This window comes from Carcharhinus amblyrhynchos, chromosome 8, assembly GCF_965287045.1.
Source record: "Carcharhinus amblyrhynchos chromosome 8, sCarAmb.v2.hapA, whole genome shotgun sequence".
Taxonomy (NCBI): Eukaryota; Metazoa; Chordata; class Chondrichthyes; order Carcharhiniformes; family Carcharhinidae; genus Carcharhinus; species Carcharhinus amblyrhynchos.
This window is the reverse complement of record NC_137331.1, coordinates 71768672-71796136: the sequence shown is the minus strand read 5'-3', so window position 1 is coordinate 71796136 and position 27465 is coordinate 71768672. Positions and strand designations below refer to the sequence as shown.

Sequence of the window (27465 nt, the reverse complement as noted above, 5' to 3'; positions counted from 1 at the left end):
TAATAATGTATGTACAACTTCAGTACATTTGTTACAAACAAAACATCCCAATTACTGTATTCAATACTCTGACCAATGAAACCAAGCACACCGAATGCTGCTTTCACCACCCTGTTCATCTGTGACTCCACTTTCAAGGACCATGAACCTGTACCCCATGATCTCTATTCTATAACTCTCCCCAATGCCCTGCCATTAACTGAGTAGATCCTGCCCCCTGCAACTTACTTCCCATACCTCTTAAATTCTCATCCAAATCACTAATGTAAATGACAAATAACAGTGGACCCAGCACCGATCGCTGAGGCACATTGCTATTCGCAGGCATCCTTTTTGAAAAACAATCATCTACAACTACCCTCTATCTTCTGTCATCTAGCCAAGTTTGTATTCAATTGGCTACCTCACCCTGGATCCCCTAAGATTTAACCTTATGCAGCAACTTACCATGCGATACCGTGTCAAAAGGCCTTGCTAAAGTCCATGTAGACAACATCGACTGCATGGCCTTTATCTACCTTCTTGGTTACCCCTTCAAAAAAGTCAATCAAATTGGTGAGACATGATTTTCCACGCAAAGCCATGCTGACTGTCCCTGATCAGTCCTTGCCTTGCTAAACACCTATAGATCGTGTCTGTCAGAATACCTTCTAACAACTTGCCCACTAAAGATGTTAGGCTCACCAGCCTGTAGTTCCCAGGCTTTTCCCTGCAGCCCTTCTAAACAAAGACACAACATTTGCTACCCTCCAATCTTCACCTCATCTGTGGCTGTTGATGATTCAAATACCTCTGCTAGGGGACCCGCAATTTCCTCCCTAGCTTCCCACAATGACCTGGAATACATTTCATTAGGTCCTGGGGATTTATCTATCTTGATGCGCTTTAAGACTTCCAGCACCACCACCCCTGCAATATATACACTCCTCAAGACATCACTATTCATTTTCCCAAGTTCCCTGATATCCATGCCTTACTCAGCTGCAAGTGCCAATGAGAGATATTAATTTAGGATCTCAGCCATCTCTTGTGGATTCGCATATAGACGACCTTGTTGATCCTTAAGAGGCCCTACTCTCTCCCTAGTTGCTCTTTTGTCCTTAATGTATTTGTAGAAGCTCTTTGGGTTCTCCTTTGCCTTATCTGCCCTCTTGATTTCTCTCTTAACTCTGCTCTGACAACCTGTATACTCTTTAAGGGATTCACCTAATCCCAGCTGCCTATGCATATCATTGGCCTCCTCCTTTTCTTTGTCCAGTGCCTCAAATAGTCACATGTTAATTTTTCTTTGCCTATCTTCAGAATCCAGCTTCCCTATTTTCCTCCTGTTAATTGTCCTTCATCTTATTCTTTCTCTTTTCCTACTATTGCCAATTTTTTTTCCAAAATAGTTGGTGGCACAGTGATTAGCACCGTTGCCTCACAGCTCCAGGGACCTGGTTTCAATTCCGGCTTGGCTCACTATTTGTGTGAAGGCTGTATGTTCCCCCCATGTCTGCATGGGTTTCCTCCAGGTGCTTTGGTTTCCTCTCACAGTCCGAAAGACGTGTTGGTTACCTGCATTGGCATGTTAAATTCTCCCTCAGTGAACCTGAACAGGCATTGGATTGTGGTGACTTTATTTTCACAGTAACTTCATTGCAGTGTTAATGTAAGCCTACTTGTGACACTAATAAATAAGCTCTGGTTTCAGTTCCCCTACATTTCTGGCCTTTCTTGCAGCTTGGCCCACTCTTATGTATTTATTTATTGTGAACTGAAGTTCTTCACTTATTTTGTTTATTTTTTCATTTAGTTTTCCAATGCATTTTTCTTTATTCTTGCTGCCATACTCTTTTTTTTCATGTTCCCCTCAGACCAAATCCTTGATTGTCCACTGGCTCTGAGTTACAGGTAATATCCAATCTTCTTAATTTAAAATCTTTAACGTGCATTATATTCTTCTGTCTCCCTGCTCCCTATTCTAATATAGAAAAGCAAGCAACTTTGGGAAAAAATAAATTGGCATGTGACTGGAACACAAAGCTGCACAAGTAGTTTTTTAGCCAATCAAATGGCAAATAATTCAGCCATAACATAAAACTTCATAAAACATAATGTTTTTCTGTGGCGAGCAGGAAGCATTGACTGCCATCAGATGAATAATCTTAAAATAAAAACAAAACACTGCAGATGCTGGAATCTGAAACAAAAACAGAAAATGCTGGGAAATCTCTGAAGGTCTGACAGCATCTGCGGAGAGAGAATAGAGCCAGCATTTCAAGTCCTGAAACGTTGGCTCTGTTCTCTTTCCACAGATGCTGACTCCTTCGTCAGAGCTGAATAATCTTGTTGTCCAGACTTGGAAGAGTGAAGTCATCCATTGTACTTCAGGTTTGAGCAGTAACAAGTGGATAATCTTGAAATATACATTTTATATTTGGGTTATTTTCGTTGTGGATGAGATTAGCTTTGTGCCTCAGCAGCTGGAGCAGAAATCATCTGACAGAATAATCCAAACTTGTCAAAAGGTAATGCTTTAGGAACTTGCCACAATTAGTACATCGGGTCTTTACATGAATAATGATGCACAGCTTTTTCGAAGAACATGAGAAATAAGAGCATGAGTAGGCCATGCAACCCTTCAAGTCAACTCTGTTAGTCAATAAGACGACAGCTAACCCTTTACACAAATTCCACTTTCTTGCCCTATTGTTCTATTCCTTAATACCCTTTGTCCCAAAAAAACTCAACCTCAGCCCTGAATAAACTCACCAACTGCAAAGTTGTGAATTCCAAAGATTCACAACCCCTTGTGGGAAAATGTCTCCAACTCTGTCCTAGATGGTTGGCCTTTATTCTGAGAGTATGACCTCTTGTTCCAGACACTCCAACCAAGGAAAGGATACCCCAATCATCTACCCTTTCAAGCCTGTATTGAAATTTTATATATCCAATAATATCACTTTTAATTGTTCTAAATGGGGGACTTTAACTTTACAAATATCGATTGGAAAAGCTATAGCTCACGCACATTAGAGGGGTCAGTTTTTGTCCAATGTGTGCAGGAAGGTTTCCTGAGACAGCATGTAGATAGGCCAACAAGAGGTGAAGCTACATTGAAGAGATAGGAGAGGCACTCGATGAATATTTTTTGTCAGTATTCACGCAGGAAAAAGTCAATGTAGTGGAGGAGAATACTGAGATACAGTCTTTTAGACTAGATGGGATTGAGGCTCTTAAGGAGGAGGTGTTATCTATTTTCATCCTCTCAAGGATTTGGTGCTGGGTAATGAACCAGACCAGGCGTTGGACTTGGAGGTAGGTGAGCACTTTGGTGATAGTGACCACAATTCCGTTACGTTACCTTAGGAAAGGGATAGGTATATACCGAAGGGCAGAAGTTATAGCTGGGGGAAAGGTAATTATGAGGCTATTAGGCGAGATTTAGGATACATAGGTTGGAGTAGGAAACTGCAGGGGCTGGGAACAACGGAAATGTGGAGCTTATTCAAGGAGCAGCTACTGTGAGTCCTTGATAAATATGTACCTGTCAGGCAGGGAGGAGGTAGTTGAGCAAGGGAACTGTGGTGTACTAAAGAAGTTGAATCTCTAGTGAAGAGGAAGAAGGAGGCTTATGTAAAAATGAGACATGAAGGCTCAGTTAGGGCACTGGAGAGTTACAAATTAGCCATGAAGGAGCTAAAGAGAGTGTTAAGAAGAGCTAGAAGAGGACGTGAGAAGACTTTGGCGGATAGGATCAAGGAGAACCCTAAAGCTTGCTATAGGTATGTCAAGAATAAAAGATTGGTTAGGGCAAGATTAGAGCCAGTCAGGGACAGTAGTGGAAAGTTGTGCGTGGAGCCTGAAGAGATAGGAGAGGCACTCGATGAATATTTTTTGTCAGTATTCACGCAGGAAAAAGTCAATGTAGTCGAGGAGAATACTGAGATACAGTCTTTTAGACTAGATGGGATTGAGGCTCTTAAGGAGGAGGTGTTATCTATTTTCATCCTCTCAAGAATTGCTAAGTCCCCTGGGCTGGATGGGATTTACCCTAGGATTCTCTGAGAGGCTAGGGAGGAGATTGTAGAGCCTTTGGCTTTGGTCTTCATGTCATCATTGGCTACAGGTATAGTGCCAGAAGGATAGCAAATGTTGTCCCCTTGTTCAAGAAGGGGAGTAGAGACCATCCTGGGAATTATAGACCAGTGAGCCTTACTTCGGTTGTCGGCAAAGTTTTGGAAAGAATTATAAGGGATAGCATTTATAATCGTCTAGAGAGAAATAAATTGATTAAGGATAGTCAACATGGTTTTGTGAAGGGTAGGTCATACCTCACAAACCTTATCGAGTTTTTTGAAAAGATGACCGAAGAGGTGGATAAGGGTAAGGCAGTTGACGTGGTGTATATGGATTTTAGCAAAGCGTTTGATAAGGTAGGCTACTGCAGAAAATGCAGATGCATGGGATTGAGGGTGATTTAACAGTTTGGATCAGGCATTGGCTGGCTGATAGAAGACAGAGAGTGGTGGTTGATGGGAAATATTCACCCTGGAGTTCAGTTACAAGTGGTGTGCCTCAGGGATCTGTTTTGGGTCCACTGCTGTTTGTCATTTTTATAAATGACGTAGATGAGGGTGTAGAAGGATGGGTTAGTAAATTTGCTGACGACACCAAAGTCGGAGGAGTTGTAGACAGTGAGGATGGATGTTACAGTTTGCAGAGGGACATAGATAAGCTGCAGAGCTGGGCTGAGAGGTGGCAAATGGAGCTGTAATGTTTTATGTAAATGCCAGAAAATATAACAATTTGGAAAATTATATTTGTATTTCTTATATTTATGAAAATAATAAGTTTGTGCATATGTAGAAAACAGGAAGCTTTGTCTTCACATGGGTTTTGAAAGTTTCCATTATGAATCAAGGCATGATTTTGCACAGTGATAATCTGAAGAATAGAAAAACAGTAACAAACATAAAAAAGCCTCATTTTTAAGAATTAAGAATTTCTTATTGCATTCAGTTCACCTGGCAGATTTGCGGGAAGGCAATAACTTACACTGTCATTTTTCAGCTGTTATAATATCAGAATTAAATGCCCATTAAGGAAAAATTATGAATACAATCAGCATCCCACCTTTTGTGAAAAACCCCAGCTTGTGATGAAGATAATTTTGTAAAAATTACGTATACCCATTTGTATTTTTTTATTTTGTATAAAATTACAAATTTGCCCAGGTTTGGTTTGGTACAGATTGTGTACTACATTCCTGTTTATTTCAATACAGGAACAGCACCTTTGCAGCTCCAAATGCACAGGCAAAGCATTGTTACAACCTCTTGATTTTAAACATTTTTTAAGGACTAGTAATAGAGATAGAACCCAAAGTTATATTGCTGATGATGATATCACTCTCTGCAATGTGATTAGAGATCTGTGTAGTTAGTGCAGATATTCAAGGCCGTCTATACGTTGGTTACATTTTAGTGCTAAAAGACATTAAACATCAATGTTAAAAAATAAATTTTAAGACGTTCTTATTTGGATCAGCAAGCATACTGTAACATTGGTCTTGTGTAACTAAGCAGCTACATTTTTTCTCCAAAGAACTTCATATTCTATTGATGCAATTTGATCCATTATGAGTTTCCATTCAAATCTGTTAACAGAGCAACTTGTCTAAAAGTGGTATGAGGATCTAAGTTGGTAAGTTCAGAATTCCTGAAGTGCAGCACTTAAACGTTCAAATATCCCTTCTCTTCTGAAAGCTACTATGAGAAATACCCTTAAGGAAACCCTATAACCCAGTTCTATAATAGTTGCCATTGCCAATAAAATGGCTATGCCAGAACAATTGCCACAATGTCTCCTGACCATTTGAATCAGGTTAGTAGAAATATTAGTATGTTTATTTTGAACTGTTATTCAGAACTAATATTCTGACAGTCACCTAAACAAGTGGCTATAAGGAGAGAGACAGTATGATTTTTAAGAATGATTTTTAAAATGGATGTTAAACTAAGATGCACAGTTTGAAGATAGCTAATGTTTATGTAGCTACTTTAATTATGATGCTTGATTGGCACAAGGGCCTTCATTATGAGTGTGTCTCATAGATCCTGTGTCAGTGGAAGTGTGCTCCTCAATAGCACTCCTCGAGTCCCTTGATGTGGACATCTAATAATTTGGCAGGAAACAGCAGCAAAGATTGACTTCATGCACTTGAGCCAAGATACATGGAAATTTCGACCCTAAGCTGTGAGCATTCAGATAACAACAACACGAGTGGCCCAGAACCAGTGTTGATGTCGTTGCTTCATAGCTTCTAATGAACTCAAGGATATCAGTCAACAGGGAAGATAAGTGAATGGTAAAATTAACCCTGATGCAGTCTCTCAAAACTGTCCTCGAGCAAACAAACTTCTTATAAGAGGAAGTGGACAGCAGCATGATGGCATTCAAGTCAGGCAAAGCAGCAGAGGTTGATGGGATTTCCCCAGAATTCTGGAAAAACATTGGATCATTGGGAAGGAAGTGGCTAGCAAAGCTGTTTACCAATATCCACATCATAGGCATGATTCCAAACATCTGGCATCAGTCCAAGATTGTGGCCATTACCAAACCAGAAAAACCACTCAATGACTTACGCAGCTCCTGCTTCCATTGCCCTGTTGTCAACAATGTGTAAGGTCTTAGATTGCCGTTTGCTAAACAGACTGAGTCCTACTTTGGAGACAGTCATACCCCACCCACCAGGCAGATCTTTGCACAGTCTGGAACTGCTCTGAGCAGGCCCTGACTTCACACATTGAGGCTGGTTTCCAGAAAAGCCTGAAGACAGCAATAGCCTTTGTTGACTTATGTGCTAATTTCACAGTGTAGTGCACAGGCATGCTGCTGAAACTCTCCAAAATCATCTGCTGTATGAAAACCCGACAACTATTCATGCTCAGCAACTAACGGTTCTATGTGCACTTTGGAGACCAAAGGAAACATCCACATATAACTACAGGGATCAGTCTTCACATCAGTACTCAGCAACGCACGTATCAGTGACCTCTCTCCCACAAACTTCTGCTCCTCACATATGCTGACGACCTGGCCTTAGTTTTCCAGGCTAAAAAATTTGAGAATATTAAGAACATGCTCACTGAAAATCTATATTCCCCAGAAATAGTGAGCGCAGAGACTCTGACCAAACACTGCCAAGACTGTCATTTTGGCACTCCACAGGAACAGCTCGAAGGCAAAGGAAGAACTTCATGTCCTGTTCTGTGACTGACCACCTAAGGGCCTTTTCTGTGCTATAACTTATGAATCTCGGAATCTATATACCAGTGTCTAAATACTTTAGCATCACTCTTGGCCATACATTGATCTACCAGCAATGCCTCCAGAAAATGGGAGCCAAGGACAAGTTGGAAGTTACTTTTATTTGGAAATTTAATGGGTATCACCTGGGCTAGCAGAGCCAACACACTATGCATTTTGTTCACTAGCTCTGATCTACGTAACAGCAGAGTACAGAGAAATTCAACTTTAATTAGAATTTTTCAATTATTTGTGAAATTTTCCATTAATATTGTTGCTAGTTGTAATTTTTTTAAGATGAGATTATTTATGAATCTGTTTGGTTCTGTGAATTTTCAGTATTCTCCTGCTTTTAGTTTCCTCAGATTTTGCAAACGGCTTTATCTTCAAGAATATCTTATACTTAATGGTTTTATATATACATGAATAGTTATTAGAAAGAGTAAGCTACACATGTAATTCAAACTGGTGTGCAATGCATGAGATACATTCTTTGTTAACTCAGCCTCCATGTAAAAATGAATAACAAATTACCCTATTAGCAAGCTAGCCTTCATACCTAGAGGAGTTGACTGCTAGATGTTAGAAGTCATGCCACAGCTATAAAAAGGACTAGTTGGACCATGACTGGACTACTTTGTGAAAATCTGGGCACCACTTAGGGAGTGAGGATTAGATATACTAGAAAAATACCTGGACTCCCAAGAGTTCAATTGAAGGAAAGCTTACACCGGCTGTATGCCTGGAAATTGAAAATTAAGGGGTAATTTGACCAAAGTTTAATACATTCTGAGAAATTGCCAACGTAGATGGAGAAAAACTATTTTCAATGTTTGAAGAATCTAGGACTGAGGACAAGGCCTAGACCTTTCAGCAATGAAGTTAAGAATCGCTTCTACCTACAAATGGTAACAGAGGTTAGGATTCTGTTGTGAAAATGGTTGGTGATGCAGGATCAATGATCAATTATTAATTTTAAATCTGAAATTGATTAACAGAAATTAATCAAATGGCTTGAGATATATGGGACAAAGCCAGACATTTGAAATTAAGAGTAGATTTGTATTTGGTCCTCTTTGTTCCAGTTTCTGCATTTGAACTCTGTTTGCAGTGATTAACCTGTTCTAGTTCTGATCTCACTTGAAAGGTTAATCTGTCTTTCTCTTCCAGACGCTGATTGATTCACTGTGTGTTGCCAGCATTTTCTATTTTTTCCGATCCAAATCGTGTTTGTGTCTGATTTTCAGAGTGAGGAAAAGCAAATCAATAATTACGGATAGCAGTCTCCAATGCCTCCAGGCAAAGGGCTGCATGAAGACATTGGCGACTGCCTCAGAACAGTTTGTGTAATGACTCCTGCAGTAGAAGCACTAGCCCAGGCAGCTAAAAAAAGGGATAAAATATACATAAAAAGTGAAAACCAACAGACTGTCTACAGTTTAATTCCATAAAACAGAATAATAGGAATTTTCCTTTCTCTGTTGTTACAGATGAGAAAGTTGACATTTTGATGGTGAAAATTTTGGATTTACATGAAGAATGTTCAATGTTTGTAGCTTTGTGCCAGCAGTTGGTGGAAACCCCCACAGAGCAAGTTGTTGAAAATGATGAGTGCACAAGTAAAACCCCACTCAAGGTTTTATTCACAAAAGATACAGCATCTTACCTTGGGATCACTGTAGGAGATACTGTTCATATCTATCAGCCATGGTGAGTGTTATATATCAACTTCTACAAATGCAAGCCAGTTCAATTGTTTCTTGAACAAAATGTTAATTTTAAATAAATCTGTCATAATTTATATCTTATAATGTTGTTAAGGACTAAATAATCGTTGTTTTGAAATAAATATGACTTGCAACTAGATAATGGATGTCAGTGAATAAAACTGTCATAGTCCTGAACTGATATGCTGTGAATTATTATGTGCCTAGATAATGGATTTGTCAAGGTTTTGTTGAAATACTGCTCTTCAGATTGTATTGCCTTGGTGTATTCCTGTTTTATTTGGATGTAACAGTTTGCATGCATGTAATTCCCTTCAGTGCATATTGCAATTGATTAAAGAAAAGCTTAATTTTGCCACATATAATGACTTTTTTCACAGTGCAGCATATTGATGATAAAGCTCCTAAACAAAGAAAGATGTTCAACTGTTAAGTTGTAACTGAAGTGTCCACCTCTGCTGCAGCTCTGTAGGCTGCCCTGCCAAATTTGTGATGTTGATGCCTTTTCATAATTTCACTTGTCCCTAGCATAGGTGGTTGGAAAGTAAAAAATTATCATGAGCCTGCAGCTTTCTATTCAAAGGAATATTTGTAGTGGTAGTAGAAGAGCAATTGTTTTGAAAAACATGAGTCTGCAGCTTTCTATTCAAAGGAATATTTGTAGTGGTAGTAGAAGAGCAATTGTTTTGAAAAACATACAGAAGAAATATGAGAAAAGATACATCTCTTGATGATAAAAGTTAGAGCTCATGCAGCTAGAGGTGGCTTAAATCCGGGGGAGAAAGCCACTCTCCATTAGAAACTCAAGTGCAAGTTACATGAATGATACCAAGTTAATGCAGTCACCTAGGTCTGGTTGCAATGAGAATTTTATTTTATTATTGTGAGAAAAGCAAGAGAAGGTGCAAGTTGTATTAGGTCACATTTGTATCAACTCTGACATAACCCTCATATGCACCTCCTGCACTCCTTAAAGAGGACCTATGGGCAGGATACAAGGCCTCGATTTTATGTTGCCAAAAGGGATGCATTGTTTTGCATTGACCAAAAATTCCTGGGTAAGTACATATGGTCCCCAAGCCTTATGTACCAACCTGGGATAGTAGAGAAGGGGCACAGATACCTAAATCAGCCTGTCTGCCATTTAAAATAAAAACAATTAACATGCAATTCAACTATACAGGGGAATTGATTGAGATTTTATGTGGCCCGCTCTATTTTTTGTGGGAAAAATTTGGAAGTGAGTCATGCTAAGTTTGAGGAAGCAGTGCAAGGGTGGATAAAATGGTCAGTAAGTGGGACTGCGTTTGAGTTTAGCAGAAGAATCCGTTAATGCAGGTGAATGTGTTTGAAAGTGCTTTCTCTTTATAGATTTATTTCTCTAAGCCTTTCATAAGGGAGGAGGGGTCTACAGACTAGGCTGTAGTGACCTTGGGACTCCAAAATAGCATCCAGAGCTTGCTGCCCCTAACTGGGCATAATCCACTTTGGAGGAGCCTGGGAGTAGAGGAGGAGAAGACTGAAACAGGAAACCGTGTAGGAGCTGGTGCACTTTGTGGTCCAGGTAGGTGAGGAACCAGCTGCTCAGCAAGTGCCTGCACAAGAGAGGCAGAAAATAACAGGCACCCAGAGATAGGCGATGACATCATACTGCCAACAGATTGTGTAGGCCAAGAGTGACGCACCTGGAGATGACACAGTGGGAGTGTTTTCAAAGACACTCTCTTTCTCTATTCTCTGTTGGCTGGAAAGATAGCTTCCAGTTGCACTGGTAGCCATCCAGTGCCTGCTATTTTGAAGGTAACTGTGGCCATTAATTGGCCTGGGTCCTTCCAGGCATCAACTAATGACCTTTGTGGAATGGTTGTGAAGTTGTAATTTTCATCTAATTCAACATAGACAACACCAGCCAAGCTGAGAGAGCCAGGGACACTGAGAATATTGCTGGATTTCCCAGTATGCAAGGGGGTCATAGATTATACCTATGTGGCCATCAAAGCACCATTGGGAATTCCAGGGGCTTTTGTCAACAGAAAAGGGTTTCATTTAATCAATGTCCAATTTGCTTGTGACCATCAGTGGAAGATTATGCAGGCGTATACCAGCTATCCTGAGAATAGTCATGACCTCTACATACTTAGGCATTCCCAGTTGCTAGGGATGCTGTGTCCGCCAGAACATTTGGATGACTGATTTCTGGGGAATGGGAGATATCTAGTTGAGAGATGTCTCATGACCCCAATGCAAGAGAGCCATGTACCTACCAGGGCAATCATCAAGCAGGCCATTAATTTAGAAGTTTGGACCATATAGGTGGATGTTCTGCAATATTCATAGAATCTCTACAGTGCAGAAAGGAGCCATCGAGCCTACACCAACAACAATCCCACCCAGGCTCTATTCCTGTAACGCTGCATAATCCTGACAATCCTCCTGACATTAAGGTCAATATACCACGGCCAATCAACCTAACCCGCACATCATTCTCCTATATTGTTTATCGCTGTCAACATCTGCTATGCCCTAAACAACCTGGCACTCGAGAGAGGAGAGGCCCTGGCAGAGGTTAATGTAATGGAGTGAGCCATAGTCTTTGATGAGGAGCCTGAGAATGGTCTTTTGATGAGGGTGAGCCATGCCAGTGAGCTCTGCAAACTGGTGCATAGAAGGCTTTGGATGTCAAAAGGATAGAGGAACCTCCTAATATGCAAAGATTTAACTAGCAATGCATGATTCGCTCAATAATAACGTGGGTGATTCTCCTATCCTGACCCACTAATTTTTTAGTGTGTTGGGCCAGGAGAATCACATGTGAGCTGGTTCGCGGGATTTGTGCATGTGTTGTAATGGCCACCAGATCATATCCATTTGTGCCGATCTGCGCCACCAACTCATCCACTTTATTCCGAATGCTTCGTGCATTCAGATAAAGTGCCTTCATCCCAGCCTTCACCTGGACCCTATTTGCCGTAACGCCACCAACCATACTCACGCCCTCTATTATTGGGACATCCTCGGCCTCTTCCCTTACCTGTACCCTCTCCTTAACTTTAGACCCTGTAATGTCACCTACCCTCGCACCCTCCCCCCCCACTAATTAGTTTAAAGCCCTGTCTACAGTCCTCTTTACTCTATTCGCCAGCACTCTGGTCCCAGCACGGTTCAGACCAACCCCATCCCGCCCGAACAGGTCCCACCTACCCCAATACTGGTGCCAATGCCCCATAAATTCAAACCCATTCCTCCCAAACCAATCCCTGAGCCACCCATTCACTTCCTTAATCCTATCAACCCTACGCCCGTCTGCTCTCGGTTCAGGCAGTAGCCCAGAGATAACCACCTTGTCGGTTCTACTTTTTAATTCCATTCCCAGCTTCTCATACTCCCGACGAGGGAGCGAGCTATCTTGGATCTGGTGTTATGTAATGAGGCGGGTAGAATTAGGGACCTTGCGGTGAAGGATCCTCTTGGGGAGAGTGATCATTGTATGGTGGAGTTTCTGGTGCAGATGGAGGAGGAGAAAGTGGGTTCCCGGACGCATGTCCTTTGTTTGAACAGAGGGGAGTACGGTAGGATGAGAGAAGAATTGGCAAATGTGGACTGGGGGAGCGCGTTGGAAGGTAGGTCTGCTGAGGAGCAGTGGAGGATCTTTAAGGAGATCTTTCTTGGTGCTCAGCAGAAATTTATTCCGATGGTTAAAAAGGACCGTAGGAGGAGAGGTAATAAGCCGTGGATAACGAAGGAGGTGAAGGAAAGTGTTAAATTAAAAGCGGAGGCGTTTAGAGTAGCTAAGAGTAGTGGGCGAGAAGAGGATTGGGAGAGGTTTAAATGTCAACAAAGATTGACAAAGAAGTTGATAAAGAAGGGTAGGAGAAACTATGAAGCTGGGCTAGTGCTTAATATAAAAAAGGATAGCAAGAGTTTTTATAAATATATAAAAAGGAAGAGGCTGGCTAGGGTGAACGTTGGGCCCTTAGAGGATGAGAAGGGGGACTTAGTGGTAGGGGATGGGGATATGGCTGAGGTCTTGAATAACTTTTTTGTTTCTGTCTTCACGGAGGAGGACGTGAATAATTTGCCGGGTGTTAGACATGGAAAGGTGGTAGGACTGGAGGGTCTTCATGACATTACTGTTACTAGAGAGGCGGTGCTCGACAGACTGGAGGGACTGATTGTGGACAAGTCCCCAGGACCGGATGGAATGCATCTGAGGGTTCTGAAAGAAATGGCGGAGGTGATAGTGGATGCCTTGGTGGTTATTTTCCAGATGTCGCTGGATTCCGGGGAAGTGCCGGAAGATTGGAAAGCGGCTAATGTTACGCCGTTGTTTAAGAAGGGTGCCAGGCAAAAGGCAGGGAATTGTAGGCCGGTTAGTTTAACATCTGTTGTAGGTAAAATGTTAGAATCCGTCATCAAGGAGGAAAAAGTGAGGCATCTTGAGAGGAATTGCTTGATAGAGCAGACGCAGAGTTTCGTTAAAGGGAAGTCGTGTCTGACAAATTTACTGGAGTTCTATGAGGATGTGTCTAGGGCGGTGGATAGAGGAGAGCCGGTGGATGTGGTCTTTCTTGATTTTCAGAAGGCGTTTGACAAGGTACCTCACAAGAGGTTATTGCAGAAGGTCAGGGGACATGGAGTTGGGCGTAGGGTGTTAGCGTGGATAGAGGATTGGTTGTCAAATAGGAGGAAGAGAGTGGGGGTCAGTGGGTGCTATTCGGATTGGCGACCCCAGGGGTCGGTGCTGGGGCCTCAGCTATTTACCATTTATATAGATGATCTGGAGGAGGGAACCGAGTGTATGGTATCGAAATTTGCTGATGACACCAAGATTGGTGGAACGGCAAATTGTGCAGAGGGTGTGGAGAGTCTACAGAAGGATCTAGATAGGCTGGGCGAATGGGCCAGGAAATGGCAAATGGAATTTAATGTTGGCAAGTGTGAGGTGGTCCACTTTCTTAGGAATAGTGGTAGGAAGGACTATTACTTACGTGGCGAAAAACTGCAGCAGGTGACGGTGCAGAGGGAACTTGGGGTCCTTGTGCATGAGTCGCAATAACCCAGCTTGCAGGTGCAGCAGGTGGTCAGGAAGGTGAATGGGATGCTGGCCTTCATAGCGAGGGGGATTGAATATAAAAGTAGGGAGGTCTTGCTGCAGCTGTATAGGGTATTGGTGAGGCCGCAGCTGGAGTACTGTGTGCAGTTTTGGGTGCCGTACTTACGCAAGGATATTTTGGCCTTGGAGGGAGTGCAGAGGAGGTTTACTAGGCTGATGCTGGAGTTGAGGGGGTTGAGCTATGAGGAGAGGCTGAATAAATTAGGCTTGTACTCGTTAGAGTTTAGAAGGATGAGGGGAGATCTCATTGAGACGTATAAGATGATGAATGGGATGGATAGGATAGAGGTGGAGAGACTCTTCCCGCTCAGAAAGGATAGTAGGACTAAGGGGCACAGCCTCAAGATAAAGGGGGGAGCGGTTTAGAACGGAGTTGAGGAGGAACTTCTTCACTCAAAGGGTGGTGAATCTCTGGAATTCTCTGCCCGTTGAAGTGGTGGAGGCTACCTCGCTAAATATTTTTAAGACACGGGTTGATGGGTTTTTGATAAGCGAGGGGATTAAGTGTTATGGGGAGAGGGCGGGAATGTGGAACTGAGCCACGACAGATCAGCCATGATCTCACTGAATGGCGGGGCAGGCTCGAAGGGCTAGATGGCCTACTCCTGCTCCTATTTCTTATGTTCTTATCTGCATTTCATCTATGTGTTGTCCTCATTTTGATCAAGTTACAGTTATCAAGGTAGTCTGTGCTCATGAAGGCCCTTCTGAAATGTCAAATTTGGAGTTTCACCACTGGCACATGCCCAGCTTACCCTGGAGTTGATGCAGGAAGATACCAAGAAGAAGGGAGTACGGCGAAGATGTTGGAGACTATTCTCTGAAAAAAGTTCAAAGTGATGAATTCATTGGAAAACTGGTGTAAATCGCATCTGTTTTTCCAGTGGGAGTTCACTCTCGAATCTCCCACACTCTGCACAAGACAGTGGCCACAATCGTGAATCTCATTAAAACCTTGGGGGAGGCCTATTCACACCAGAGTGTGACAGTTCTGGAAATCTGCACATGCGCAGTGACCCCGAATCTGCACTTTGCTGAGCAGCTTGATTGCTCAGCCCAGGATCCTCGTACTGCTGCCTACCCCCCTTCCCCTGATCGCGCCCCCCTGTTGGACAATGCCAAAGTGCTCTCTGGACATAAGCTGGCACTGCCAGGGTGCCCACATCCAGGGGGCGCCATCCTCCTGCCTGACACCTTCGGGGGGCCCCAATTGACCTCCCCTTCACTCCAGCAGGGTCTCCCGCTAGTTTCCCTGGAGGCGTAGGAGATGCTATTGGGCCCAGAGACTTCAGCCCGGGCACGATAATGACATTTAAATAGCATTAAAATAAGACTAAAATGATTTACTGCTGGTCCTGCCGTTTTCCAGTGTGACCCCGACCACACCGGACATTCAGTGCTGGGAGATGCACACGCATTGGGAACATAAGAACATAAGAAATAGGAGCAGGAGTAGGCCATCTAGCCCTTCGAGCCTGCCCCGCCATTCAGTGAGATCATGGCTGATCTGTCGTGGCTCAGTTCCACTTTCCCGCCCTCTCCCCATAACCCTTAATCCCCTCGCTTATGAAAAACCCATCAACCCGCGTCTTAAAAATATTTAGCGAGGCAGCCTCCACCACCTCAACGGGCAGAGAATTCCAGAGATTCACCACCCTTTGAGTGAAGAAGTTCCTCCTCAACTCCGTTCTAAACCGCCCCCCCTTTATCTTGAGGCTGTGCCCCCTAGTCCTACTGTCCTTTCTGAGCGGGAAGAGTCTCTCCACCTCTATCCTATCCATCCCATTCATCATCTTATACGTCTCAATGAGATCTCCCCTCATTCTTCTAAACTCTAACGAGTACAAGCCTAGTTTATTCAGCCTCTCCTCATAGCTCAACCCCCTCAACTCCAGCATCAGCCTAGTAAACCTCCTCTGCACTCCCTCCAAGGCCAAAATATCCTTGCGTAAGTGCGGCGACCAAAACTGCACACAGTACTCCAGCTGCGGCCTCACCAGTGCCCTATACAGCTGCAATGACGCTAGTGTGGCTAGAACACGTAAATATTTAATACATAATGTAAGTAATATATTAGCAAACAAAAAATCTACACATTCACACTTATGTGTGACAGCTCTGCTTTTTTTATTAGGGCATCCTGTTCCCCTTCTCGCTGTCTGCTGTGCTTACAACAGGCTGCTGATTCTTGTATCGCTTTGCCTGGGTTGACTTTAGCAACTGTCCTCTGGTCGCCAGAAGCTGTGATGTTCTTTGTGCAGTGGGGCTCTTCTCCACAGTGACAGAAATCTTATCTCTTCACATGACACTCCGAGGCATGTTGATATAATGAAAATGTGTGTCTGTCAGGAGAGACGATGAAATGTGACATTAATTGTCAAGTAGTCCCTTTGCCTGTTTTAATGACGCTTTGTACATTGAAAACATTTTCTTACAAAAGGGTATCATTGGCAGAGGGCTGGAGGAGAGGTTGCCCCCAATCAGGAGTGCACTAAGAGGTGGCCTCTGCTTGTGATAGCAGCTTTATATCCACCACCATGAAACCCTTTTGGCCCTTCCTGCTTCGGAGTGTTCTCGTCCTATTGGGGAGCACCTTGGCAGTCACGGGTTAAGCGTTCTTCAAGGTGGCCTTCACAACGCACGACAACACAGAGTTGCTAAGCAGAGACTGATAGCCAAGTTCTGCACACATGAGGATGGCCTCAAGTGGGATCTTGGGTTCATGTCACACTATCTGTAATCCCCGCAACTTGCCTGGGCTTGCAAAATCTCATTAACTGTCGTGTCAGGAGACAACACACTTCTGTTTCATCTGTGCTCAACTCTCTCTCCACTCACATTGTCTGTACCTTTAAGACTTGATTACCTGTAAAGACTTGCATTCCAACCATTATTTTGTAAATTGAGTTTGTGTCTTTATATACCCTGTTTGTGAACAGAACTCCCACTTACCTGATGAAGGGGCAGCGCTCCGAAAGCAAGTGGCTTTTGCTACCAAATAAACTTGTTGGACTTTAACCTGGTGTTGTGAGACTACTTGCTGTGTTTACCCCAGTCCAATGCTGGCATCTCCACATCATTCACAACAGAATCTAGGATGAATCTTTCCTGGATGCAACTTTCTCCTCCTCTCACCTAAAGTTTAAATGTTTAAAGTTTGTTTATTAGTCACAAATAAGGCTTGCATTAACACTGCAATGAAGTTACTGTGAAAATCCCCTAGTCGCCGCATTCTGGCGCCAGTTCTTGTCAGTGCACCTAACCAGCACATCTTTCAAGCTGTAGGAGGAAACCGGAGCACCCAGAGGAAACCCACGCATACATGGGGAGAACATGCAAACTCTACACCCAAGCCAGGAATTGAACCCAAGTCCGTGGCACTGTAAGGCAGCAGTGCTAACCACTGTGCCATTGTGCCATCTTGTGTACTTGGCACTGTAGCAATATACAAAGTAATAGAATTACAGGCCAGAGTCTATACTCTGAAAGCCATCAGTGAGCTTCTGAGGTTGGACCTCCATGATAATCACCAGTATCTCAATGAGGAAGCTACGAATTCTTGAGAGATTGGAGTGTTCATCGCCTGGTTGGACTCCTTAACTGTCTATGCCAGTGTGCACAACTCAGTGGAAGTTGTGCCAGATCTCCACATAGCTCGTGCTGTACATCCAGCAATTGCCTCTTGATAAACAACAGAAGTTTGTCAGCAATGGGAGCAGAGCACCTAGACCATTCCAGCATTCCTCCGAGTGCTAGGGGCTTGTACTATAACAATCTCTGGATCTCTTTCAACCAACTTGCTTATATGAAAATGGGGTGGATATCTGAGCTGGTGGCTGATATGACAGTGCACCCTCTGAGGCATCGTTGTCCTCCTCAGAAGTTAACCTTAGTCCCTGAGGACTGGTTGCTGCAGCTACTGAGGTTTCACCTGTGGTGGCACGAAACGAAGATTATGAACGGCGCCATTATCATTTGACTTCACAGACACACACCTTCTTCATGCAAACATGCTCACCATTCAGAAATGGTAACCAGGTTTTAAACCTCGGCTCTTTTAAGGTTGAGAGACACATTTCTCCCCAAAGTAACAAATGTCAATGCTCCATCCATACCTACTTCTTTTACCCTATATCCATTCAGCACAAGCTTTCCAGGAGAGTGGGACAGCACAGTGGTTAATACAGCTGTCTCACAGCGCCAGGGGACCCAGGTTCAATTGCGGCTTCGGGTCACAGTGTGGAGTCTGCACGTTTTCCTTGTGTCTGCATGGATTTCCTCTGGGTGGTCCAGTTTCCTCCCACAGTCCAAAGATGTGCAGGTTAGATTGACTAGCCATGCTAAATTGACCCTGGTGCTGGGGATTTGCAGGGTAAATATGTGAGGTTACAGGGATAGAGCTTGGGTGGGATTGTGGTTGGTACAGACTCAATGGGCCAAATGGCCTCCTCCTGCACTGTTGGGATTCTAGTTATGGGCTCATGGAATCTCACCATCCAAGGGCTGTTCTCTAACCCTCCAAAGCCAATGATCCTGTACGCCATTAATTGCTTGCTAACTGCAGTTCTTCCTCTACAGGAGTAAAAATGGCAAGGTTTGGCACTTCTCTTCCTGCCTTTATCCTCTCAAGGGCATTATATGCTCTCTTCTCCTGCAAAGAAAAGGGACATTGTAATTAATCTTACATATCATTTATGTGTTCAACATGTCCATTGTCTGCAGGCAACACTTCGCAATGATCCTCACAAACTAACAAGTCTTGAATTTCAGAATCCTCCATGCCATGCAGTATGCTTCCTGCCACCTTGTCTGGCATGAATTTTTTAATACACAGAGTGATTTTTTACTTTGGTGATCTCTCGTATTTGCTGTGGCGCATTTGTAATCCCACACTTGACACATGTCACACCCTCCCACACAGATGCATCTGCAAATGTTTAGACACTTGCACTAGCAAATCATAAGAGATAATTCATTCATTTATGGTATTATAACCAAGGCCTTTAGATGACCCCAAAGCTGTTGACCTCCTTTGCAACCTCCATCCAAGCTGCTTTGCTGTAGTGGAGAGGTCTTTTTCCATTACTTAGCATGAGGACCTCATGGCAATCGTTCACAGTTTGGAGAAGGAGTCACAGATAATCATTATTGAACCATGGACCAATACTTGTTCTATGTGTCTCAATTTGCCTTCCTTCCATTCTTGGTTGCAGCTGAGAATATGGCAGTGCTTCATACTGGCCAGTTTGAGCTTCCTACTCTGAGGAGCAACCAGCAGAGTTAAAGGGTAAAATTAGAGTCTATTTCAGAGGAAAATAGAAAAGGTGTGCTCATATGTTCTTTTCTCCATGGCAAGGGTCCTGAATGAGACACTGCTGGCACAAAACCACCAAAATGGAAACAAAATGCTTTTAGGTGTGTCAGCATCACATACTAATGTCTGCATTGCTACTCCAGTGGTTCAATGTATTTAATGGTCCTTTTTCTATTTTCTTTTCCAAATCAAGATTTCCTTTGCAGCTGCCATCAATCTGTGTCAGGGTGCTTTAAATATGTGGCTGTGACCGTGAGTCATGGACTCGCCCATCTGCTGCAAGACATCCATCCCTAAGGGCCTGATTGGATGTTGGACTTACTCTTCCCTGAGTTAGTTGGTAGCCTTCCTGCTGGGCAGTCACTAATTGGCTGGGCTATTTTATTCATTATGAAAAAATGGTGGGCTGCACACTTACAGGTCAGTTTGCTTCTGACAGTCAAAAAAATGTAAAATTCAGCAACATGTATCCAAACCAGTGAGTGGACTATGTGAAGCCTGTTAGATAGTAACTCCAAATATCCCCTTGTGCAATAATCCAAACCTGTGCACAAAAAATATCCTCTAACATATGCTGAAAGATTCCGTACACACAAAAAAAGTTTATCCCATGAATTTCCCTTTTTCCGTAGGTACTTATCCCTATTGTCCTAAAATTATGACATTCAGACATGACAGCGTTGTGCCACAGCAAATATGTGCGAATACCAAAGTTAAAAAAGCACTGTATGTATTAAAAAAGTCATGCCAGACAATACATGATGTATCATAATGTAAAAGCAAAATACTTTGTATGCTGGAAATCTGAATTAAAATAGAAAATGCTGGAAAAACTCAGCAGGTCTAGCAGCATCTGTGCAGAGAGAAACCGAGTTCGAGTTTCTAGTCCATATAACTTCTACAGAATCAAAGAAAGGGGAAAAGTAATGGATTTTATACTGTTAAAGAGGGGGTAGAGCAGAATAGAACTAGGGAAGTAGAGAGATTTGGCAACCATGTTATGAGCACAAGACAGAGAGGATGTTGAAATAGTGCTAAAGACTAAAGAATGTGCTAAAAGTAGCATAAAGGTAAGAGCAGAACGTGTTATTAGCAAAACAAGAGTCAGTGCTCTCTGAAAGCAAAACTTGGGAACAAATGGCAAATGAATCTGTGGGCAAAATGTGGTAGGTGCATTGGGACATAAAGGGATAAACATGGAGGAAAAGGTACGTAGTCTGAAGTTGTTGAACTCAATATTGAGTCCAGAAGGCTGTAAAGTGCCTAATTGGATACATCATTACTGATTTACAGAACTGAACAAGTGAAACAGCATTTTTACTATGGGATTTTTGTTAAGTTTTAGCGGTTGGCTGAATTTGGGCGACACATTGGTTAGCACTGCTGCCTCACACTGCAATGGACCTGGGTTCAATTCCAGCCTCAGGTGATGACTGTGTAAAGTTTGCACATTCTCCCCATGTCTGTGTGGGTTTCCTCCAGATGCTCCGATTTCGTCCCACCGTCCAAAGATGTGCAGGTTAGGTGGATCGGCTATGTTAAATTGTCCCTTAGTGTCCCAAGATGTGTAGGTTAGATGGATTAGCCATGGAAAATGTGAGAGGTTATGGGGATAGGGCGAGAGGAGAGTGCTTGGGAGTGCTACTATATCAGAGAGTCGGTGCAGACTTGATGGGCCAAATGGCTTTCTTTTGCGATATAGGGATTCCATGAATTTCCAGGTGCGTACTTTTTTCCCTGTGAAAAATTTCAATTGGTAACCTGGTTACTAATACATTTGATTATGTACTAATTTTTTACTTGTCACATTCTTTAAACCCTAGAAGGCAAACAGGATGTATGGATTGGAGTCAAGCTTAAAAAAGGTTGATTCACATCAAATTGATGATTAAATTTATTTCAAATTTTGCCAAAAACAAAGTCATTAGAAGTGGGTTGATGGGTTCTTGATAAGAGAGGGGATTAAGGGTTATGGGGAGAGGGCGGGAAAGTGGAACTGAGCCACGACAGATCAGCCATGATCTTATTGAATGGCGGGGCAGGCGCGAAGGGCTAGATGGCCTACTCCTGCTCCTATTTCTTATGTTCTTATGTTCATCTGTCCTTAATTAGTGGTTATAAAATGTAAACTTTCTGTTGGACTTTGTGTAGACCAGGTTTTCCTGAATGCAGCTGGCTGTGTTCAAGACTGTTCTGTATTGCAGAGGTCCCATATTTGAATAGGCAGATTTGATTCGGTCCCATATTTGAATATTGCCATCTTCTGGAATTAGCCCTGCATGTATTTTTTTTGTCTACATCAGTATGGCAGGTGGTGCATTTGTGGCTCATAATAAATATGTTTCCTGCTCACTCTATTGGAGGCTTGGAGAATGTTTAGCATTCAACACAGAAGCTGAATCTCAATTTTCTAGCTCACAGTATTGGCACCTAATGGTCAGATTGTGTATCTACAAAGTGAAAGGTTTATGCTGGTGCGTTTGATTTGAAATATATAGCATGCAAATTATTAAAGACAAATGTGGTTGCAAATAGTGATGTAATGAACAAAGGTTTTAAAAATAAGAAGAGCATGTAGATATAAAACTTCATTTTAACAAAATGAGGTATCTAAGAAAATACCAGTAACAATTGCCAAATTTTAGATGCACTTATTACATTAGGATCCAGGTGCCAAGGACTTGGGTTCAATTCCAGACTCAGGACACTGTCTGTGGTGGAGTTTGCACATTCTCCCCTTATCTGTGTGGGTTTCCTCTGGGTGCTCCAGTTTCCTCCCTTAGTGTCAGGGAGATGCAAAGTAAATGCATCGGGTTATGGGGATAGGGCCAGGTGGGATTGTTGTCAGTGCAGGATCAGTGGGCCAAATGGCCTCCTTCTGTACTATAGGGATTCTGTCAGGGCGATCTTATCAAAAAAATTCTAAGTTTAGGACTGGCAGGAAAACAGGAGAGTTTCTCACCTGTTTATTGGGCAAGTTCAAATCCAGAATTTTATGCACTTAATGCATGAAGAAATAGCTTAAATCATTTCTCGTCTTGGGCAGGGCTTAAATTGGCAGCAGAAGGCATTTTTGTGTATGTGCAGACCACTTTGGCTGCACATGTGCAATGTTAACCAGCAGAGGCTTGAAAGGTCTGAGAGAGAGAAATACTCTCCCACTACTACCAATTGCGATGCGGAGTCACAACAGCATTCCCCCCCCACTGCTTGCAAAGTGTCGCCCCTGCCAATGTGGACAGTGCCAGGATGCAGGCTGGCACTGCCCGAGAGGTACCTTCACCCTTACCCTCAACCTCCTTGGGGTGGGTGGGGGGATGCTCAATGCCTGGTGAGGCTATCATGACTAGTCCCTGTTCATTGGGACCATATATGATCCTCATCAGTAAGAACCTCTCCTGGCTAGGCCATAAAGGCAAGTGAGCCCAGGCGATTGCACCCTGGGCTTGTCAATTACATTCTTTCATTCATTCATGGGACATGGACGTCACTGACTGGCCAGTATTTATTGTCCATCTCTAGTTGCCCTTGAGAAGAAGTGGGCTTGCTCAGCCATTTCAGAGGACAGTTGAGAATCAACCACATTACTGTGACTTCGGAATCACACGTAGGCTAGACCAAGCAAGGTCAGCAAATTTCATTCCCTAAAGGATGTTAGTGAACCAGATGGGTTTTTACAACAATCGACAATGGTATATTTTATTGAATTCAAATTCCACCATCTGCCAAGACAGGTTTCAAACCTGGGTCTCCAGAACATTAACTGAGTTTCTGGATTAATTATCTAGTGATAATACCACTAGGCCGTCGCCTCGCCATTACAATAAATTTGAATAACATATTCAGCCTCTCCCACTCAAATGGGTGGCAGGCTGAATGCAGCAAATATCAGATGCTAGGAAGATCATGAGAGGTGAGAAATCAGGCGCAAATCTGATTTCTTGGCCCTCATGATTTTACCGGCTCGCCCCGCCCATCGATGGTGGTAAAATCACTCTCCTCTGATTATAAGTTTCTGCATTTCTCCTGCAAACTACTCTTTATATATCTCAGTTCAAATCATGAAACTGTTCAACTTTAGAGTAAAAAAGAAGTTACGTTATCCTCTAACACAGTTTATTTCAGATAATTGTCAGTTGATTTAAAAAAAGTAAGAATCTTTGTCACTGTTGATAATGTAAGAGCCAATTAAAGCTCATTGTATTCTTTTGGGTCTTCACTTCATCTAATCAGTTGAGAAACTAGAGCAGTGCTTAGTTTTATATAATATCATTTGAGTCTTTCCATAAAGCTTGTCTAGACATAAGCTTAGGAAATTCCATTCATTCCATTGTGCCGACTTAGATGGGACAGTCTACAAATGATTCAGGCAGTAGTTCTTCTTGAAGATTGAACTGATTGATTATTTCTTAATGGTGCAGTTCCCTGTTTACGCAATTTTCTCTGGATGACTAGAACAGAGAGAAATATATACCGAGTTTGTGTCTAAATGACATTACATACAAACAACCTTCTATTCATGTTGCTGTCACTTGGAATGTATCTTTTCAGTTTGTTATCTTTTATCTGTTTCACAATAAACCTGTTATGTTTTATCAGTATTGCAGACAAGAGTGAGCAAGAAAAGGAATGTTGTGGTTATTTACCCAAGTTTGGTACTAATAATAGTCTGAGTGTTAACTTGCAGTAGCTGTGTGTAATTCCTGGTAAAAAATTTATGAACTATATTCTGATTAGTTATGTACCAAGCATGCCATGGTTAGATGCCTCCTCGCCAGTTTTAAGCAAACAGAAAGATAATTTGCATTTATGTTGAGCTTTTAATATACAAAATATCCCAAAGAGAAAAATAAATGCAGAGAGTATTAGGAGACGTGGTCAAAGGATTAATTGAAAAGGCATATAAGAATCAGAATGAGAGGTGGTAAGTTTAGTGAGGAAGTTATAAAGAATTTGGAACAGTGTAGGTTAGATGGGCTTTAGATTGGTTTCACAGGTCGACACAACATTGAGGGCATTGTAATGTTCTGTGTTCTATCATAGGGTAAAAACAGCTGAAATCACAAGTGCTGAGGCAAAAGGGGAGCAAGCTTTTCAAGTTGTTCCATTTGGATAACTAAATATTGTTGAAGATTTAAAGATCTGGACTGAGGCTGACTGACTCAAGAATATAATAGAACTAGAATAGACCTCTGGCTCATTGAACCTGATGTGGGTATGCCGGCGTTGGACTGGCGTAAACACAGTAAAAAGTCTGACAACACCAGGTTTTAGTCCAACCGATTTATTTGATAATAGACTCACAAGCTTTCGGGGTTAGTCCCTTCGTCAGGTGAATGGAGAGTTCTGGCCTCAGACAGAGCATATAAAGCACACACAGTTTAGAGGTTACTGATTAGAATGCGAATCCTTACACCTAACCTGCTGTTCAAGACCTGAAGTGGCTGACAATGTGAGTGGAAGGAGCACTGATCACAGGTTAAAGAGATGTGTATTGTCTCCAGACAGTACAGCAAGTGAGGTTTTGCAAACCCAGGCAAGTCACGAGGATAGTGCAACATGAACCCAAGATCCCTGTTGAGACCGCCCTCATGTGTGCGGAACTTGGCTATCAGTCTCTGTTCAGCGACTCTGCGCTGTCGTGTGTCGTGAAGGCCGCCTTGGAGAATGCTTACCTGAAGGTCAGAGTGTTCGCTAACAGGAAGGGAACAGCCTTGCCTGGTGATTGTCAAACGATGTTCATTCATACGTTGTCGTAGCGTCTGCATGGTCTCCCCAATGTACCACGCTTCAGGACATCCTTTCTTGCAACGTATCAGGTAGACAGTGTTGGCCGAGTTGCAAGAGTATTTACCATGTACCTGGTGGATGGTATTCTCACATGTGATGATGGTATCCATGTTGATGATCCGGCATGTCTTACAGAGGCTGCTGTGGCAGGGTTGTGTGGTATTGTGGTCACTGTTCTCCTGAAGGCTGGGTAATTTGCTGCGAACAATGGTCTGTTTGAGGTTGCGTGGTTGTCTGAAAGCAAGAAGTGGGGGTGTGGGGATAGCCCTGGCGAGATGTTCGTCTTCATCAATGATATGTTGAAGACTCCGGAGAAGATGTCGTAGCTTCTCCGCTCCGGGGAAGTACTGGACGACGAAGGGTACTCTGTCCACTGTGTACCGTGTTTGCCTTCTGAGGAACCTGCTGCACCATTCAAATTCAATCATGGCTGATCTTGGACTTTAATTCCACTTTCCTGCCCATTCCCCACATCCCTTGATTCCCTGAGAGACCAAAAACCTGACTATCCCAGCCTTAAATGTATCCAATGTTGGAGCATCCACAGCCCTCTGGGGAGGAGAATTCCAAAGTAATTTATCTTCCTCTCAGTCCTAAATGACCGGATCTTATCATGAGACTGTACTCGCATTCAAATCCCCTAGCTATAAAAACAATCTCTGTGGCTTTCCTATCAAGCCCCTTCAGAATTTACTCTGAAGAAGTCGTACGGATTCAGAAGGTTAACTTCATTTTTTCTCTATTGCTGATGTGGAGATGCCAGCGTTGGACTGGGGTAAACAGTGTTCTCTCTATTGCTGTCAGACCTGATGAGTTTTACCAGTATTTTCTGTTTTTGCTTCTGATTCCAGCATCCACAGTATTTTGATTTTATTTCCTTCAAAGTTTTGCAAGTTTCCATGAGGTCACTTCTCATTCTTCAAAATGCCAAAGAATAAAGACCCAATAGGAAAAGTCTCTCATCTCAGGGACCAATTTGGTGAACCAAATTTGCTGTACCACTTCCGAAGGAAGTGTATCTTTTCTTAAATATGGAGGTCAAAATTGTCCAAAGATCCCATAAGTTAAGCTGCCAATGCTGTCCCTCTCCAACCATGTCTCTGTGATGGCTGCCAGATTCCAGATATGGTCTCACCAAAAACTCTACACACAAAGCACAAGTCTTTATTTCTGTATTCCAATCTCCTTGCAATAAAGACCAACATGGCATTTTTCTTCCTAATTGCTGCATCTGTATGTTAACTTTTTGCATTCCTTATGAGTATATACAAATCTTTTTGAACATCAATACTTATTCTCTCTTACCTTTAAAAAAAATTTCACTTTTCTGAATAACAAATATTATCTAACTGCTGAGAAATTGCAAAACTCTGAAATGCAGAGGGATTTGTGTCTCCCAGTGCATGAATCACAGGTACAGCAAGTAATTAGGAAAGCTAATAGAATGCTAATAGAACTTTAATGCTAGGAGTATTGCAGGTGAAAAGGATGAGTTAAGGCCAATGATTGACACATGGAATTGTGATATAGTAGCCATCACAGAGACATGGTTGAAAGAGGGACAGGATTGGCAGCTTAACATTATGGGATCTTTGGGCAAAACAGGGCAGGGGGGTAAAAGAGGAGACATTGCATTATTAGTTAAGGAGTCAGTTACTGCAGAAAGGAGAGATGATATCTTGGAGCAGGCATCAAATGGAGCTCTGTGGGTAGGGCTTAGGGATAAAAAAGGGGCAGCCACATTGTTAGATATTTATTTATAGACCCCCAGTTAACAGGAAATTGAGCAGCAAATATATGCACAACTAGTGGAGGTGTGAAAAAACAACAATAGGGTAATTATATTAGGTGATTTTAACTTTCCCAACATGAATTGGGATAGTCATAGTGTTAAGGGCTTGGATGGAGTGGATTTCCTGAAACGTGTACAGAAGAATTTTTTAGCTGAATAGGTAAAGAGTCTGACAAGGAATGACCTAACTCTGGAGAATGAAAAGGGACAAATGGCTGAGGTGGTGGGGGAGAACATTTTAGTGATAGCGACCACAACATAGTACAATTTAAGTGTGTTAAACTCAAAGGAATAAATAAGTTGCAAAAAATGATTCAGGTTGGGTAAGAGTGGATTTTACTAAAATAAGGCAGGATCAAGATTGAGAACAGCTACTGTTGGGGAAATCTACAGAAGAGCAGTGGGGGGCATTCAGAAAGGAAATGAGGAGGGTACG

The 27465-nt window shown here is 42.6% G+C and overlaps 1 protein-coding gene across 5 annotated transcripts in view; it reads left to right on the top strand.

Moving 5' to 3' along the window:
- spidr (scaffold protein involved in DNA repair) overlaps positions 1–27465 on the top strand; it is a 304782-nt gene that overhangs the window by 117162 nt on the left and 160155 nt on the right. For all 5 annotated transcript variants that reach the window (XM_080194248.1, XM_080194245.1, XM_080194244.1 and 2 more), the window contains one exon: positions 8784–9003. In XM_080194248.1, the coding sequence (XP_080050374.1) occupies positions 8784–9003 (220 nt within the window). The remainder of the gene's footprint in view (positions 1–8783; positions 9004–27465) is intronic.